The sequence below is a fragment of the Salmo salar genome, chromosome ssa13 (assembly GCF_905237065.1).
Source record: "Salmo salar chromosome ssa13, Ssal_v3.1, whole genome shotgun sequence".
Lineage (NCBI taxonomy): Eukaryota > Metazoa > Chordata > Actinopteri > Salmoniformes > Salmonidae > Salmo > Salmo salar.
Window position 1 is genome coordinate 90,204,648 of NC_059454.1, and position 18,370 is coordinate 90,223,017.

At 43.2% G+C, this 18,370-nt stretch overlaps 1 protein-coding gene, 1 long non-coding RNA gene and 1 pseudogene across 3 annotated transcripts in view; all 3 read left to right on the forward strand.

The window, feature by feature from the left end:
• The first annotated feature begins 8,904 nt into the window (after positions 1-8,904).
• LOC123726094 (uncharacterized) lies at positions 8,905-9,467 on the forward strand. Its single transcript, XR_006758388.1, has 2 exons — positions 8,905-9,232; positions 9,395-9,467. It is a non-coding gene; the product is annotated as an uncharacterized lncRNA (long non-coding RNA).
• Positions 9,468-14,098: 4,631 nt separating this feature from the next.
• LOC106594404 (protocadherin gamma-C5) overlaps positions 14,099-18,370 on the forward strand; it is an 81,729-nt gene continuing 77,457 nt past the window's right edge. Inside the window, exon 1 of one of the 2 annotated variants that reach the window (XM_045692385.1) lies at positions 14,099-14,717. In XM_045692385.1, the coding sequence (XP_045548341.1) occupies positions 14,640-14,717 (78 nt within the window). In that variant the 5' untranslated portion in view covers positions 14,099-14,639. The remainder of the gene's footprint in view (positions 14,718-18,370) is intronic. The other variant, XM_045692386.1, reaches the window with a different exon arrangement.
• LOC106568114 (protocadherin beta-1-like) lies at positions 15,690-18,273 on the forward strand (annotated as a pseudogene).

Sequence of the window (18,370 nt, forward strand, 5' to 3'; positions counted from 1 at the left end):
CGAGTGAGCCATGTTTTCGTGAAACAAAGAACGTTACAGTCTCTGATGTCTCTCTGGAAGGCTACCCTTGCACAAATTTCGTCTACCTTGTTGTCAAGAGACTGGACATTGGTGAGTAGTATGCTCGGGAGCAGTGCGCGATGTTCCCGTCTACGGAGCCTGACCAGAAGACAGCTCCGTCTGCCCCTTCTACGGCGTCGTTGTTTTGGGTCGCCGGCTGGGATCCGATCCATTGTCCTGGGTGGTGGGCAAAACAGAGGATCCGCTTCGGGAAAGTCGTATTCCTGGTTGTAATGTTGGTGAGTTGACGTTGCTCTTATATACAATAGTTCCTCCCGACTGTATGTAATAAAACCTAAGATTATCTGGGGTAACAATGTAAGAAATAACACATAAAAAAACAAAATACTGCATAGTTTCCTAGGAACGCAAAGCGAGGCGGCCATCTCACTGTGACCCTTCTATCGATATATTCCAGAATAGGCCTAGGCCGACTTGGAATATGGCTTCATATATACGGAAACACGACCATCTCAAAGTAGTATGGTTAATTTGACATACAATATAGCAGCCTGCCCTAGACTACTAGTATTATGTACTGGCCTGGGTGATCATACACACAACACTTTTAGATAAAGGGGTGCAAAAAGGGTTATTTGGCTGTCCCCATAGGAGAACCCTTTTTGGTTCCATGTAGAACCCTTTCCACACAGGGTTCTACATGGAACACAAAAGGGTTCTACCTGGAACCAAAAAGGTTCTAGATTGCACCTTGTTTTCTAAGAGTGTAGGTGCATGCATCTTTTAACATTGCACTGTGTATAAAACAAAGTGTGTTGTGCTAAACCAACACACAACCCTATGTATCTGCACTGACTTACATGTTTGGCAATTCTGTATAATGGTTTATGTTCTAGTAAGGCAACAGTTATACAGATCTTTGCTGCTTGTGTGGCCACTGTTTCAGAGGACATGATATAGGCTATACAGGTAAGAAACCCTCATTCCAGTCTGTTATTGCATTCACCAAAATATTCATGAAGTGATGGGTTACTCACAGTAATGATTTGTCTGTATCACAAGGCCACACAACATCTGGTATGGAGATTGATTTGTGCTTTCTTTTGTGTGTCAACTTACCATTGGAGCTCGAGGACCACTGGAAACAAGCGTTTTAATTAATACTTTCAAGTGATATCCTTTGGGTCCAAAATATACATTTTGTTGTATGTCTGTTACCCAAAATAAATTAAAATATATTCAATTCAACCAAAAACAGAATATGGATTCAGCTATTACAGGAATTGTTACTCTTCAAAATAATTGTGTTATGACCATGAAGATATAAACGTTTCACTAGCGTTGGGAATAGTCCTGCCCTGGCTGGGCCTGACAGGGTTTGTCAATGAGGAATCGCCCGCAAGTGGCATGAATTTAAGTTGCAATCAAATGTGTTGCTTTTGTCTTATCTTGCTGTATAGCATATGTGGTGAGCTTTAGTTATTAAGAATACATACTTTTGAGATGGGAACAGTGGCTTGCTAAAGCTCCCGGTCTCCAGCAGCAGCCAATGAGATTTGAATCAAAACATTGCTGGACATTGACTAGGCCTACAGATATTACACTAATAAGCTGCAGGTCTTTGCACACTCATTTCATTACTGTAAATCTGGTCTATCAGCAGATCCTTTGTGATTTATATTGCACATTGCAGTTATTGAGAGATGCTGGCTGGCTGTGCCGTTGTCTAGCACGTGGCTCAGAGGCTGCATTTAGATAGGCAGCCCAATTCTGATCTTTTTTGACCAATTAGATCAGCTCTTAGTAAGATCTGATGTGATTATTTGAAAAGACCAATTAGAAGAAAAAAATATCAGAATTGTGCTGCCTGTCTAAATGCCTGTATGCCTGTATGCCTGTATGTGGCAGTGATGCGGCTGAAGAGAGATTCTGCTTCCGGCTCATCTCTTTATGTGATGGGTTTTAGAGTATACACCAATCCCTTTAGAGCGGTCCGATTTATACAACCTGCATATCCTTACCAAATCAGATATGAACATAGCTGGGGATGCATAATTAAGCAATAAGGCACCTTATTGCTTAATATGGCCAATATACCACGGTTTAGGGCTGTTCTTAGACACGATGCAATGCAGAGTGTCTGGATACAGCCGTTAGCCGTGGTATATTGGCCATATACCACAAACCCCCGAGGTGCCTTATTGATATTATAAACTGGTTACCAAGTCATTAGAAAAGTAAACAAGTAATTTTGCGTCATACCGTGGTATTTTGTCTGAAACACCACTATTTTTTAGCCTATCAGCATCCAGTACTTAAACCACTCGATTTATAATTACAATTAGATCCCCTGAACAACATGCAGTAGGCCTAGTATTTATTTATGGCTTTTATTTAACCTTTATTTAAACAGGGAAATCCCATTGAGACCAATGGCTCTTTTGCAATGGAGCCCTGCATGAACACAAATTATACAAATTTACAGATGTTATAAAGGAATTGGGATGTTTGTAAAAAAACTTGCTTTCATGTCGTACTTCTAGCTAATGTTGTTGTTGTTGTTTTTTGTTTTTGTTAATGCTTTCTATGTGGTTATGTTTTTTTCTTGTCACTGCTCCCTGTGTTGCTTGGGTCAACCCTTTCTTTCCCTTCCTTGATGCAGCAGTCATCTCTGTCCATGGTGCTGAAATGGTCCAGGCTCTGCTGCACTGAAAGCGGAGACATATACAATAGTTTTCAATTTTGTATTATTTTATTTAACCTTTATTTCACTAGGCAAGTCAGTTAAGAACAAATTCTTATTTACAATGATGGCCTACACTGGCCAAACCCGGACGACACTGGGCCAGTTGTGCACCGTCTTATGGGACTCCCAATCAAGCCCAGTTGTGATACCGCCTGGAATCAAACCAGGGTCTTTAGTGACGCCTCTATCACTGTGATGAAGGGCCTTAGACCGCTGCGCCACTTGGGAGCCCCCAATATGCAAAATACGGCTAAGGCAGATTAGTCTATGATGTTGGTACTCCGAATGGTTGCTCCGTTTCTTCCATTTAAACACCAGACTGTAAAACCCCCTCAAAGTGAATTAAATATGACGCCTCTAACGGTATTATTTCACGACGACTATTCAGTTGCATTCACCCTTGATAGTCTGAGAGTCTAGGTATAGGCTCTACAGTTGTGGCCAAAAGTTTTGAGAATGACACAAATATTAATTTTCACAAAGTCTGCTGCCTCAGTTTGTATGATGGCAATTTGCAAATACTCCAGAATGGTATGAAGAGTGATCAGATGAATTGCAATGAATTGCAAAGTGCTCCTTTGCACCCCATTATTTCTATTTCTACTTTGCTCTTTCTTCCACTACAAATCTACCATTCCAGGGTTTTACTTGGTATATTGTATTTACTTTGCCACCATGGCCTTTTTTGCCTGTACCTCCCTTATCTCACCTCATTTGCTCACATTGTATATAGACTTATTTTTCTACTGTATTATTGACTGTATGTTTGTTTTACTCCATGTGTAACTCTGTTGTTGTATGTGTCGAACTGCTTTGCTTTATCTTGGCCAGGTCGCAATTGTAAATGAGAACTTGTTCTCAACTTGCCTACCTGGTTAAATAAAGGTGAAATAAAAATAAAAAAATATTTTTTAAAGTCCCTCTTTGCCTTGGAAATGAACTGAATCCCCCCAAAGCATTTCCACTGCATTTCAGCCCTGCCACAAAAGGACCAGCTGACATCATGTCAGTGATTCTCTCGTTAACACAGGTGTGAGTGTTGACGAGGACAAGGCTGGAGATCACTCTGTCATGCTGATTGAGTTCGAATAACAGACTGGAAGCTTCAAAAGGAGGGTGGTACTTGGAATCATTGTTCTTCCTCTGTCAGCCATGGTAACCTGCAAGGAAACACGTGCCGTCATCATTGCTTTGAACAAAAAGGGCTTCACAGGCAAGGATATTGCTGCCAGTAAGATGGCACCTAAATCAACCATTTATTGGATAATCAAGAACTTCAAGGAGAGCGGTTCAATTGTTGTGAAGAAGGCTTCAGGGCGCCCAAGAAAGTCCAGCAAGCGCCAGGACCGTCTCCTAAAGTTGATTCAGCTGCGGGATCAGGGCACCACCAGTACAGAGCTTGCTCAGGAATGGCAGCAGGCAGGTGTGAGTGCATCTCCACACACAGTGAGGCAAAGACTTTTGGAGGATGGCCTGGTGTCAAGAAGGGCAGCAAAGAAGCCACTTCTCTCCAGGAAAAACATCAGGGACAGACTGATATTCTGCAAAAGGTACCGGGATTGGACTGCTGAGGACTCGGGTAAAGTCATTTTCTCTGATGAATCCCCTTTCCGATTGTTTGGGGCATCCGGAAAAAAGCTTGTCCGGAGAAGACAAGGTGAGTGATACCATCAGTCCTGTGTCATGCCAACAGTAAAGCATCCTGAGACCATTCATGTGTGGGGTTGCTCCTCAGCCAAGGGAGTGGGCTCACTCACAATTTTGCCTAAGAACACATCCATGAATAAAGAATGGTACCAACACATCCTCAGAGAGCAACTTCTCCCAACCATCCAGGAACAGTTTGGTGATGAACAATGCCTTTTCCAGCATGATGGAGCACCTTGCCATAAGGCAAAAGTGATAACTAAGTGGCTCGGGGAACAAAACATTGATATTTTGGGTCCATGGCCAGGAAACTCCCCAGACCTTAAACCCATTGAGAACTTGTGCTTTAACCCATTGAGTTTACAGTTTAGCCAGACACCTAGGTATTTGTAGTTGTCAACGTATTCTAGGTCAGAACCGTTCAGAGTAGTGATGCTAGTCGGGCGGGCAGTGAACGGTTGAAAAGCATGCATTTGGTTTTACTAGCGTTTAAGAGCAGTTGGAGGCCACGGAAGGAGTGTTGTATGGCATTGAAGCTCGTTTGGAGGTAAGTTAACACAGTGTCCAAAGAAGGGTCAGATGTATACAGAATAGTGTCGTCTGCATAGAGGTGGATCAGAGAATCACCAGTAGCAAGAGCGACATCATCAATATATACAGAGAAAAGAGTCGGCCAGAAAATTGAACCCTGTGGAAGAGACTGCCAGAGCTCCGGACAACAGGCCCTCCGATTTGACACACTGAACTCTATTTGAGAACTAGTTGGTGAACCAGGCGAGGCAGTCATTTGAGAAACCAAGGCTATTGAGTCTGCCGATAAGAATACGGTGATTGACAGAGTCAAAAACCTTGGCCAGGTCGATGAAGACGGCTGCACAATACTGTCTTTTATCGATGGCAGTTATGATATCGTTTAGTACCTTGAGCGTGGCTGAGGTGCACCCATGACCAGCTCGGAAACCGGATTGCACAGCGGAGAAGGTACGGTGGGATTCGAAATGGTCAGTGATCTGTTTATTAACTTGGCTTTCAAAGACTTTAGAAAGGCAGGGCAGAATGGATATAGGTCTATAACAGTTTGGGTCTAGAGTGTCACCCCCTTTGAAGAGGGGGCTGTCCGCGGCAGCTTTCCAATCTTTAGGGATCTCGGACGATACGAAAGACAGGTTGAACAGACTGGTAATAGGGGTTGCAACAATGGCGGTGGATAATTTAAAAAAGAGAGGGTCCAGATTGTCTAGCCCAGCTGATTTGTACGGGTCCAGGTTTTGCAGCTCTTTCAGAATATCTGGCATCTGGATTTGGGTGAAGGGGAAGCTGGGGAGGCTCGGGCAAGTAGCTGCGGGGGGTGCGGAGTTGTTGGCTGGGGTTGGGGTAGCCAGGAGAAAAACATGGCCAGCCGTAGATAAATGCTTATTAAAATGTTTGATTATCATGGATTTATTGGTGGTGACCGTGTTACCTAGCCTCAGTGCAGTGGGCAGCTGGGAGGAGGTGCTCTTGTTCTACATGGACTTTACAGTGTCCCAAAACTTTTTGGAGTTAGAGCTACAGGATGCAAATTTCTGTTTGAAAAAGCTAGCTTTTGCTTTCCTGATTGACTGTATGTATTGGTTCCTGACTTCCCTGAACAGTTGCATATCGCGGGGACTATTCGATGCTATTGCAGTCCGACCCAGGATGTTTTTGTGCTGGTCAAGGGCAGTCAGGTCTGGAGTAATCCAAGGGCTATATCTGTTCTTAGTTCTACATTTTTTGAAAGGGGCATGCTTATTTAAGATGGCGAGAAAATTACTTTTAAAGAATGACCGGGCATCCTCGCTGACGGGATGAGGTCAATATCGTTCCAGGATACCCGGGCCAGGTCGATTAGAAAGGCCTGCTCGCAGAAGTGTTTTAGGGAGCATTTGACAGTGATGAGGGGTGGTCATTTGACCGTGTACCCATAGCAGATGCAGGCAATGAGGCAGTAATTGCTGAGACCCTGATTGAAAACAGCAGAGGTGTATTTGGAGGGCAAGTAGGTCAGGATAATATCTATGAGGGTGCCCATGTTTACAGATTTAGGGTTGTACCTGGTGGTTTCCTTGATAATTTGTGTGAGATTGAGGGCATCTACCTTAGATTGTAGGACTGCTGGGGTGTTAAGCATATCCCAGTTTAGGTCACATAACAGAACAAACTCTGAAGATAGATGGGGGGAATCAATTCACATATGGTGTCCAGGGCACAGCTGGGAGCTGAGGGGGGTCTATAACAGGCGGCAACAATGAGAGACTTATGTCTGGAGAGATTCATTTTTAATCTCTCCAGAAACTGTAGGCCGTCTCAGGAGGTTCCCGACTGTAGGCCATCTCAGGAGGTTCCGGACTGTAGGCCGTCTCAGGAGGTTCCGGACTGTAAAATGTCGCCGGAAGCTATGGACTGGGAATTTCGCCGGAAGCTCTGGACTGGGAACTATCGCCGGAAGCTCAGGACTGGGAACTGTCGCCGGATGCTCTGGACTGGGAACTGTCGCCGGAAGCTCTGGACTGGGAATGCGCACTGGAGGCCTGATGCGTGGGGCTGGCACAGGTGGCGCCAGACTGGTAACAGGCACCTCAGGGCGAGTGCGGGAAGCAGGAACAAGACACCCCGGACTGGGTAGGCGCACTGGAGGCCTGATGGGTGGGGCTGGCACATTTGGCACCAGACTGGTAACACGCACCTCAGGGCGAGTGCGGGAAGCAAGAACAGGACACCCCGGACTGGGCAGGTGCACTGGAGGCCTGATGCGTGGGGCTGGCACAGCTGGCGCCAGACTGGTTACACGCACCTCAGGGCAAGTGCAGGGAACCGGAACAAGACACACCGGACTGGGAATGCGCACTGGAGTCCTGATGCGTGGGGCTGGCACAGGTGGCGCCAGACTGGTAACACGCACCTCAGGGCGAGTGCGGGAAGCAGGAACAGGACACCCCGGACGGGGCAGGCGCACTGGAGGCCTGATGCGTGGGGCTGGCACAGGTGGCGCCAGACTGGTAACACGCACCTCAGGGCGAGTGCGGGAAGCAAGAACAGGACACCCCGGACTGGGCAGGTGCACTGGAGGCCTGATGCGTGGGGCTGGCACAGCTGGCGCCAGACTGGTGACACGCACCTCAGGGCAAGTGCGGGGAACCGGAACAGGAAACACCGGACTGGGAATGCGCACTGGAGTCCTGATGCGTGGGGCTGGCACAGGTGGCGCCAGACTGGTAACACGCACCTCAGGGCGAGTGCGGGAAGCAGGAACAGGACACCCCGGACGGGGCAGGCGCACTGGAGGCCTGATGCGTGGGGCTGGCACAGGTGGCGCCAGACTGGTAACACGTACCTCAGGGCAAGTGCGAGGAGCAGGCACAGGATATACTGGTCCGTGGAGGCGCACTGGAGATCTCAAGCTTAGAGCTGGCACAACCCGTCCTGGCTGGATTCTCAACCTAGCTCGACAAATGCGGTAAGATGAGGTAAGATAACAGTGGCCTGATATAATTTACTGAGTTACCAAAGTGAAATGTGCAGTTTGAATATCCACTTAAGACTCATAAGCGTTTAAAGCATGGTAGGCTTGTTTAGCCTTGACTTAATTCAGTAAATGTAGTAAACGTTTCCAGTGTGCTTACTTTCTGCCATTGGTTTTGCTCCTCGCTCTTATGATAACTTTGTCCATGAAAATATTTTGATTCAGCACCCACTTTTTAATGTTTTTAAACCATTTCTGGACACAGTGAAACTTGAAATGGGTAGCCACAGGCTCTAAATATTTGCCAAAAGTGTCTTTCTGTCTTTTTTCGTGTAGTGTCGACGCAAGGTTGAAGAGATCCTATGGCAGCCGTTCGCCTATTCGAGGTCGTTGGAATTTCAGCACCACTATTATGGACAGCGACCAAAACTCTGCAGGCTTCCGCAATGGAATGACTAAAAGACAATTATGCTTGATCGGAAAATGTGTAGCCATTGCGTAGCCTCCAGAGGCATGCAGAGGACAATTTGAGCTCTGTACCGCGAAGCCGTGCGGCTCCCAAATGTCGTAACAATGCGGCGGGCTCCGTATAGCTCCGCATTGACATGATTGATTGACGGTAGGTGGGGGCGGGAGGTCCCGTATAAACACAAACTCACTTCCTTGACAACTTCCTTCACAACAATCCTGCTCAACAGCTCTGCGCTGCTCCGTGAATCGCAAGAAGTATGACTGCCCTGACTTCTGCAGAGGCCATGTCACCATAAATGCGGCATGGCCAATACAGACGACAGATTTACTATGAGGCTCCATTAACCCTCCTGTTGTGTTCGTTTCATGTTAATTAATTCTGTTTTCCTGTGTCTAAAATGACCGCCCCATTATAGCTGATTATAAATCCATAATAATACATATATTATCACCTAATGTTGTGTTAGATCTTTTATCAACTTAAGTTATTGTGAACATTACAAGTTGTAAGTGTTGTTACATAGATGCTGTGTTCACTATGCACGATTAATACATAATTCAAGGTGTATTTGATGTAGTAAATAAATAAATGATTTATTGATGTATAGATAAGAATTTAAATGTGATGTAACAGGTAAATTAACGTTAGGCCATTGTTTGTGTTTTTATGTTCCATCCCGGAACTAAGGTTCTCTGTTGTGTTACTGCTACGGAATTTGTTAATTGACTGTGTGCAATCTAACTTAAGCAGATCTTAGTCTGAGTCATAATTGTTGATGGCAGAGGCTAAGAAAGACAGTAAAGGGACTTTCAAGGGACTTTAAGAATTCAAGAACCTCTTTTCAGGACAAGCAGCCAACGAGGTATTTTGTTCAACCTATAGAACTTTGTTTATAGTCGCGCCAAGTTCCATTTGTATTGTCGCGCCAAGCGCCATTTGTATTGTTGCGCCGAGCGCCATTTGTATTTCTTTGTTTCAGTACTGTATAATTTATCAACGTTACTGTGTTCATTCAAACATATAGTTCTCACGGCGTGACGTGGATGCATCGGAGAAAAAGACGTGCAATGCAATAAACGCCCGTTTCAAAGAACCAACCTGTGTCTGTTGTCGTGAAGAGAGCTACACAAGTTTTGAACTTCTATTTGCTTTTTCTGGCCTGTAGGCCTCGTTGACCTGAGCTCATACAACTGGTTTTTGAGTAAAAAAAGCATAATGTATGGATTATTTTGACTATAACAAATACTCAGATGAAACATATTGTGCTATTTATCACAGGCTACTTTGTGTCAAAGTTTAACAAGGACTCTCTCCTCCTCACCAGTGTCATGATCAAAGATATGATCAAGAGCCTCACATACAATATATCGTTTGGCCATTGTGCTGCCACAGGCATCAAAAAACCTTTATATACCAGAGCTGCGAGAAAAGTTCTATAGATTATTGAAACAATGTTGTGATTGTTTGTGAGAATGCCACAGGTGTGGTTCCCGTGGAGGAAAGATTCTATTGGGGAAAGGTTCCCGTGGGGGTTGCAGTGGAAGACAAGAATAGGAGTGAGGTGTGTGTGCTCAAACACACATGCATGTGGGGTCTGGGAGAGGAAGTGTGTGCATCTGATGAATGGGCATGTGCCTGAACTCAATTTTCTACACTAATTTTAGTCTCACCCATTCATTTCTAATGACAAGTCATTTTTTGACCGGGAACACCACAGGTGCACAAAAGTTAAATAAAACACCCAAAATGTAATGACAATCATCAAAATGTATATTGTGTGTTCAGATGCCCTGTGTGGACAAAGTCATGGAACCTTATGCAATCAGATTAAATGAACTACATTTTTCAGAGAGAAAACTTGTAAATCGGTCCAATTCGACCGGAACACAGCAGGAAGGTTAAAGATATCGATAGTTTAACTTTTTCTGGTCTTACCTTTTTCTAAGGAACCTCATCAGGGATTTTTACGACCATTTGAAATCATTATTTCATATGATTATTCGTTATTTTAGATTTAAATAAAAGTGTCATGTAATGGTGCTTCAGGAAAACGAATCTAATTATTTGAATTCTAGCATACATCCGTTTCTAAAATGGAGGATTTACTTGAGAATACAGTGAATACGGGTTTGATTTAGTATGATGTTTGTTTGTTTGTTTATACTCTGCTGCTGTTTTTGCAATTCTTTGTGACGTTTTCCAACGTCTTCTGTAGTTCAATATCGGACCTTATGATAGCAGACTACCGTATAGGCTACCTCTGACTTCGATTGTTTACTTTAGTATAGCCTAAAGCATGTGAAGTGTAGAGTATCGCTTATTTCATAAACTGCCAGACATAGAAAAATGGGTCTCTAAGCATTTTGGACCTCAAATCCACACCCTTTTTTACAGTCAGTAACGGCAGTGTTGATATAAATACTCAGTGTGTCGCTATACACCAGCTGTGAAGAGATATGCCTCTCCTTCCACAACGGTAATATTCAAAGCAAGAAAACACCCTCTGCGTGACATAATCATTTCGCTGGATAATCTGGTTGTAGGCGCTGCGTCTCTTCTCTTCGTTTAGCCTACTGCTGTAAACCTATATTATTTTATTTAAATATGTTTTCAGCAAGAACAACCAGACTGTGCAGCATTTCAGTAGGCTTACCTCGAAGACGGGACACAACCTTTTCTCTGACTCAATACTCTGTGTGACTCTCCTTTCTCTGTTAAAACTGAACACGAGACACGGAGATATGAGCTATTCTATTCCGGAGGAGATGAAACGTGGATCTGTGGTCGGAAATATAGCAAAGGATTTCGGGTTGGATGCTAAGAGGCTGTCGGCGCGTTGGCTCGTTTAGACACGGATGGCAGCAGAACACGCTACTGTGATATCAATGCTAACTCGGGGGGTTTGATTATCGCTGAAACAATAGATAGAGCTGTGCGGTCCAAGGGTTTCGTGTACTTTGAAATACGAGCTCGCACTTGAAAATCCTTTAGAGTTACACCGTATTACTGTTCAAAATCAGAATTTAAATGACAATTCACCGGTATTTTGTAGTGACCACATAGAATTAGAAATTAGACAATCAGCGGATAAAGGGCAAGGTTTTTTTCCTAGATGAAGCCCATGATGAGAACATAGGATTAAACGCAGTTCAAAGCTATACGCTCGAGAGGAATGCACATTTTGTTTTGGCTGTTCGTACAGATACAGACGGTGGTAAATATGGCGAGATGGTGTGAGAGAAGGGATTGGATAGAGAACAACAGCAGAAGGTGACATTGTTACTTACTGCGGTTGATGGTGGGACTCCACAGAGATCTGGAACTGTAGTGATACACGTCACTGTGTTGGATGCAAACGATAATATTCCAGTATTTAGTCAAGACGCCTGTAAAGTCAGTATTCTGGAAAATTGTCCTTTGGGTACCATGGTTGCTACAGTTAGTGCCACGGATGCTGACGCGGGACAAAATGGGGAAGTGAGCTCTGATTTCTGTCGTGTATCTGATAAAGCAGTGAAGCTGTTTTCTATTCAAAAGGATACTGGAGATATCAGAGTAATTGGACTAATAGATTTTGAATTGGAAACATATTATGAAATGCCTATCCAGGCGAAAGATGGATCTGCTTTAGTTTCCATGACAAAAGTAATTGTCGAAATCACAGATATAAATGACAATGCACCTGTGATATTCATAAAATCTTTGAAAAATCCCATCCCTGAGAACGTGTTACCTGGCACAGAGGTGGCATCATTAATATACAGGATGAAGACTCTGAGGGAAATAGACAGTTCCGCTGCTCCATTCAACAGAATGTTTCTTTTAAACTAAAATCTTTGATTAAAAACTATTACTCTCTGGTAACAACCAGTGAACTAGACCGCGAGATTATATCAGATTATAATATATCAGATTATAATTTAACTATCACTGCCACTGACGAGGGGTCTCCACCCTTATCCCCCTCAAAGACTATTAATGTATTTATGTCAGACGTGAATGACAACCCACCTGTGTTTGAAGAACAATCCTACAGCGCCTATGTGACTGAAAATAACAAGCCTGGCTCCTCTATGTGTTCTGTTACAGCCAGAGACCCAGACTGGAGACAGAACGGTGCAGTGGTCTATTCTCTATTGCCCAGTGAGATCAACGGTGTTCCGGTGTCCTCATTTTTTTCCATCAACGGAGACACGGGGGGATCCAAGCTGTTAGATCATTTGATTAGGAGCAGTTTGGGATCTTCAAAGTCCACGTTGCAGCCAGAGACAATGATTCTCCTCCACTCAGCAGTAACGTGACTGTGAGTGTCTTCATAACAGATGAGATTGATAACTCTCCCCAGATATTATACCCTGCTCCAGCAGGGAACTCCTTGATGACTGAGATGGTCCCCAAAGCTGCTCTGGCGGGGTCCCTGGTTTCTAAGGTGATAGCTGTGGATGCTGACTCTGGACAAAACGCGTGGCTTTCATATCAGATAGTGAAGTCAACTGATACGGGACTTTTCACTATTGGTCTCCACAGTGGAGAGATCAGGGCACAGTGGGACATTTCTGAATCTGACAGTATGAAGCAGAACCTTGTGATATCAGTGAATGATAACGGACAGCCCTCTCTCTCTACAACCTGTGATGTATATTTACTAATATCAGACAACTTGGCTGAAGTTCAAGAACTGAAAGACATGGCTTATGAAGATAGTTCCAAACTAACTTTCTATTTGATCATCGCACTGGTCTCTGTTTCCACCTTTTTCCTGACTTTCATTATTGTCATTCTGGCCGTGAGGTTCTGCCGTAGTAGAAAGCCTAGAATGTTGTTTGGTGGAGCAGTTTCTGTTCCCAGTGCGTATTTCCCTTCCAACTATTCAGAGGTGGACGGAGAAGGAACCCGACGTAGTAATAATTATTACGCATCGCTGACAACGGGCTCACGCAACAGTGACTTCAAATTTGTCAGATCTTACAATGACAGTGCACTGCTGGCTGGTCTTGCACTAAAGAGGAGTCCAGATGAAACTTGTGAAGCAATTGACATTGGATCAAAATATTTGACAATGGCAATGAAAAAAGTTATGCAAATGACATGTGTGATACTGGTGTAGATAAATGTATTTGTTTGGTCTCCTTCCAGTAGTTTCAACTGTGTGTGATGATCCATACTAGAATTCCTTCATCCAGGACCAAGAGGTGGGATCACAGGTATAACACCATGAGAATTGGGTCAAATAGAACCATGCTCCCAGGTAGAGGTAGACAAGGCTCTTGGCTTGTGGCAGTGGGGAGGATGAGCGGTGAAACACAGGTCAATGATCACTGAAAGTAAAATAAAAATATTGTTCACATTCATGCTCCTTGGCTGTTGCATCCTTTGACCCATCATTGGACACCTGGGTCATCCCGTCGTTCCATATTACCCGATTGTCACTTTGGCCTTGGGTCAGAAGAGGCTCAAAACCTTTAGGGTAAAGTTAACTCATTCTGGAGATGGACACAATTGTTTCACATTTAGATTTTTAAACAATTGAAGAATGCAAATCAGGAGACATTTTTGTACTTATGCAGCAGAATTTGTTCTGCCATGAAAACATTAGGGACTAGGCTATGTCAGAAACATTATAAAGGAAGCTAAATGCTGAAGAAATCTTTAACATCTAACTGTGTTAATGCCTATTATTTTCAGGAAAATCTTGCTGATGATAGCTGTGCACATTTCTATGGTCTTTAAGAAAACCTGAATTTGTCAACCAAGGGCAGACTTTTCAACTCTGGTCTTGAGCAGAATCACCCAGAGTTTAATGTCTCACCCAGAGGTGGAAATGGCAATGTGAAGAGGCTAGCCTGTGTTTTGGGGCTATGTGAAGAGACTAGACTGTTAGCCCTGGCATCACAGCAAGATAAAGCTAGTGAAAAGAGGCCAGCATGTTTTCCCTGAGGTCACCCCAGGGTCATACAAGTCTCTAATGAAGAACATGTTCCATTCAATTCTATATGCCAGTCAGAACCAGCCTTCTCTTGCACTCCTGTGTAAAGCATAAGCAGAAAAGTGAAAGTATGGCTTAAAAGTGGCTGAAGACTACAGCTTTAGGCCCAATGGAGAGAAGGAAGCTGCTATTTATATTATTTGTCAGGAACACATGCTTTTCTAATGGCTTTTTTTACAGTAGTAAAGTGGCTGCTTATAGGGGTCTGAAAGAGATGACCATAGATGTATAACACAATTCTGCTATAGCTCATTCTTCTTGTAAGTGTATATAAACCTGTATTATGTTTTTAACACTCTTCTTTCATTTGTTTCTTGTCTTTTTACTCTCTCCCATTGAACCATCATTTGGACATCTGAAGGTAAAAAAAAACATATTTTCTTCTTCTTTACTTGTAGATACAGATGCAAATTAGGGTCTCCCACTGAAATGGGTGGCTCGTGCAGTTGCCATGTAGGCCGACACAATAGCAGGTCATTGTAAAGGCCTTACAGTGTAACCCTTTTCATGATTACATGTCTATCTGATGTTAAACTCAGTGGTTCCCTCAGTTCCTTCAACATTGACCATTGACCATCTCAAGCACACTGCTCACACGGTAACACACAAAGCAGTACGAACACAACTTGTCATTAGCACACAACACAGCAGTCCATCGTATTTCTCAACAGTTACACACAGAACACTGTACTGAAAAGACATCCCAGTAGTGGCCCACAAAGCAAAATCACTCACACAGAATTGACCAGTAACACAAAGTATACTTCATGCTGAACTTCACACAGCTCAGCACTGCAGACACACATACACACATACTGCAGTATGACAACTCTGCTCAGCACTGCCACACAATTCTAAAGTAGGTCAGGAGAATTCTTATTTTTGTAGATCCCCAGCCTTCCATCCCTGCTCAAATATATTTCTAATTAATTGAATTATGTGGCATCTGATCTCTCTCTGTGTGCAAAACTATCTAACCCATTGGCCTATGTTATATAACAATGAATGCCATTACATATTTTGTATAAAGATCTGGTAATACAATTTCAATTGTGATATTGGAAGAGGTGTATGAATGTGGCAGTGATATTCTAGTGCAGAGGACCCTAGACTATCATGCCTGCCAGTGATTGTTAGACTGTGGTAAAGACAAGCCTTGATGTCTCATGGATGTGTAAGCCTGCAGCAGGACATGTGTAGGTTGTTTTGCGGAACATGTGGAAGTTGTGCGGTGGATAGAGGGCTTCATGCTTCACTGCTTCGACACACTGTCTGCCTCATCCTGTGATGACCTCTGACCTCGCTCTGTGGGAGGCCGATTGGCCTCTCAGTTTCACCCCTAGTTACATGGAAATAGAGGGATATATTTCAGACTTGGGTATATTGGTTGGTGCTGTGAATTATGAAATGTTGCAGTCAGGGTTAAACACATGAAGCCACATAGATTTGCTGGTGTTCAATTGTTTATTATTGGTATATGGTGAAACAGTTATAGCATACACATTTTTAAGTCCTGAAACAGTATTCGTGTTTAGTATTGGTCTGAAAGAAGATCTAATTTAGTTGGTTTGCCACATGGCCTATCAGCTTGGGGCTGTCGCTCTCCATGGTGCTGAAATATCAAACGTGCTGCATTCAAAGACCAGTCTTGGGCTTGTCATTGTAAGTGCTCCAAATTCGTTTTTTAAAAAGAAAGTGTTATAAAAGGTGTTTACTGAAAATACACAGTGCAATAATCTTCCATTTGCTGATCTAGGCTTAGTTATGGGCTGTGTAACAAAACAGTCTGTCTTTAGTTGCCTGTGTATCATTTCGACATGAGGTTAGTCTGCGCTCTGGACTCTGAGTGCCGCTGTTGGACAGTAAGACGAGTTATAAGCTTCAAATTCACAGAACCTCCTGACTGATGGATTCATATGAGCTGATACAACATTCGGGGGAAGATATCTAGAATCAAACAGGAATGAAAATCAACACTGAATGATTACCAATATAGCTGATTTAAGTGGACTAAGAGAGACTTGTGCATCAGAAGGCTACTCAATATTTCTGTTCAGAAATGTATATTTTTGCAGTTTTTTTCTGAAATGTTTGAGGGAAAGCAAAATCGAACGCCACAATGGCAAGCACGGTTGATTATTGTGTGTGCCCTCTTGTCGCATATGGTTCAATGCCAGGTGCGATTTTCGATTCCAGAGGAAATGGTACGAGGGTCTTTGATTGGGGATCTCAAAGAATTTGGGACTAGATATCCGAAGACTAAAATATGGCCGGGCCCGCATTGTTTCTGAAGAAAAGGATTGTGTAGAGCTAAACGCGGACAAAGGGATTCTGATGGTCAAACAGCGCATAGACGGAGAGGAGCTGTGTGGACACATCCCCCTGTAGCTTCAACTTCGAAATGGTTCTAGAAAATCCAATGGAATTATTTAGTATAACTGTGGAAATACTCGATATCAACGATAATTCACCCGCCTTTGCGAATAAGGAAATTACCTTGAATATCAGTGAAGTAGCGTCGCCTGGAGCTCAATTTATTTTAGGCAGTGCCGTGGATCCTGATGTAGGTTTAAATGCCCTGCAAAGCTACAGTCTTAAACCTTCGAATCATTTTACTTTAAAAGAACAAATGTTTGCTGATGGTGGTAAATATGTGGAGATGGTTTTGCAAAGTCCTTTATATAGAGAGAAGGAAGGTGAAATGTTTCTAACATTGACAGCTGCCGACGGAGGAAATCCGCGGAGAACAGGGACTGTGAGCATAAAAGGGAATGTTTTGGATGCCAATGATAATGCTCCGGTTTTTAGTCAAGCCGTATACAAAGCCTCTGTTTTGGAGAATTCCCCTAAAGGGACTTTAGTAGCAACAGTGATTGCGACCGACGCAGATGTGGGCAGTAATGGTCAGTTAGAATATTACATTGACCACCTTACACAACAAAATGCTATGGTGTTCACACTAAATCCAAGCAGTGGAGAAATACGAGTATCAGGTTTAATCGACTATGAGAAAACTAAGCAGTTTCAAATTAATGTAATTGCCAAGGACATAGGTGGTCTCTCAAAATCTTGCAAAGTAGTAATTGAAGTGATAGATGTGAATGACAATCCCCCCATTATAGCGTTGACATCTTTTTCCAATACCATCCCCGAGCACTCTCCCCCGGGGACAACTGTCGCCATTGTTTACATTTACATTTACGTCATTTAGCAGACGCTCTTATCCAGAGCGACTTACAAATTGGTGCATTCACCTTATGATATCCAGTGGAACAACCACTTTACAATAGTACATCTATATCTTTTTTTTCTCTTCTTTTTTTTTGCAGGGGCCTCATATCCATTAATATGGATTTGAAAAGGCACGTTTTCAAAGTAAGAGACAAAGTTTATGTTTGAAAGAGAGGGACAAGTCTATCACACACACCCATACAAGCAAACACACACCCAAGAAAAGCACATGTATTCACAAGCAGCATGCAAATACCCAAGTATGTGAATTGGTTGAGCAAGCACGTGGAGACACAGACATGAATCCATGGAAAATGTACATGTGAAGGTGTAGAATAGTGGTATGCACACATCCATCAAAACTTTTCCCAGATGCTGGATCCGAGAGGAAAACATATGCTGATATTTTCATCTATGCTGTCTGTTGACCTACATCTGACAGTGCAATCTGGTGCGACATGCTTTCTGTTTGTAAGTAGACCTGTATGGCTTGATGAGCAACCCTCAGGCTGGATGTCTTAAATGAAAGGCAAACATTATTCCAAGGTGAAAGAATTGTAAAAGAAAACAAACTCTGATTTCACTGTTGATATTGAGCTGTCGAACTTGTTCACATACTGCTTTACTCTGCTCATATGTATATACTGTATTCTAGGCTACTGTATTTTAGTCAATGCCCCTCCGACATTGCTCGTCCTAATTTCTTAATATTTCTTAATTCCATTCTTTGACTTTTAGAGTGTATTGTTGTGAATTGTTAGATACTACCGCACTGTTGGAGCT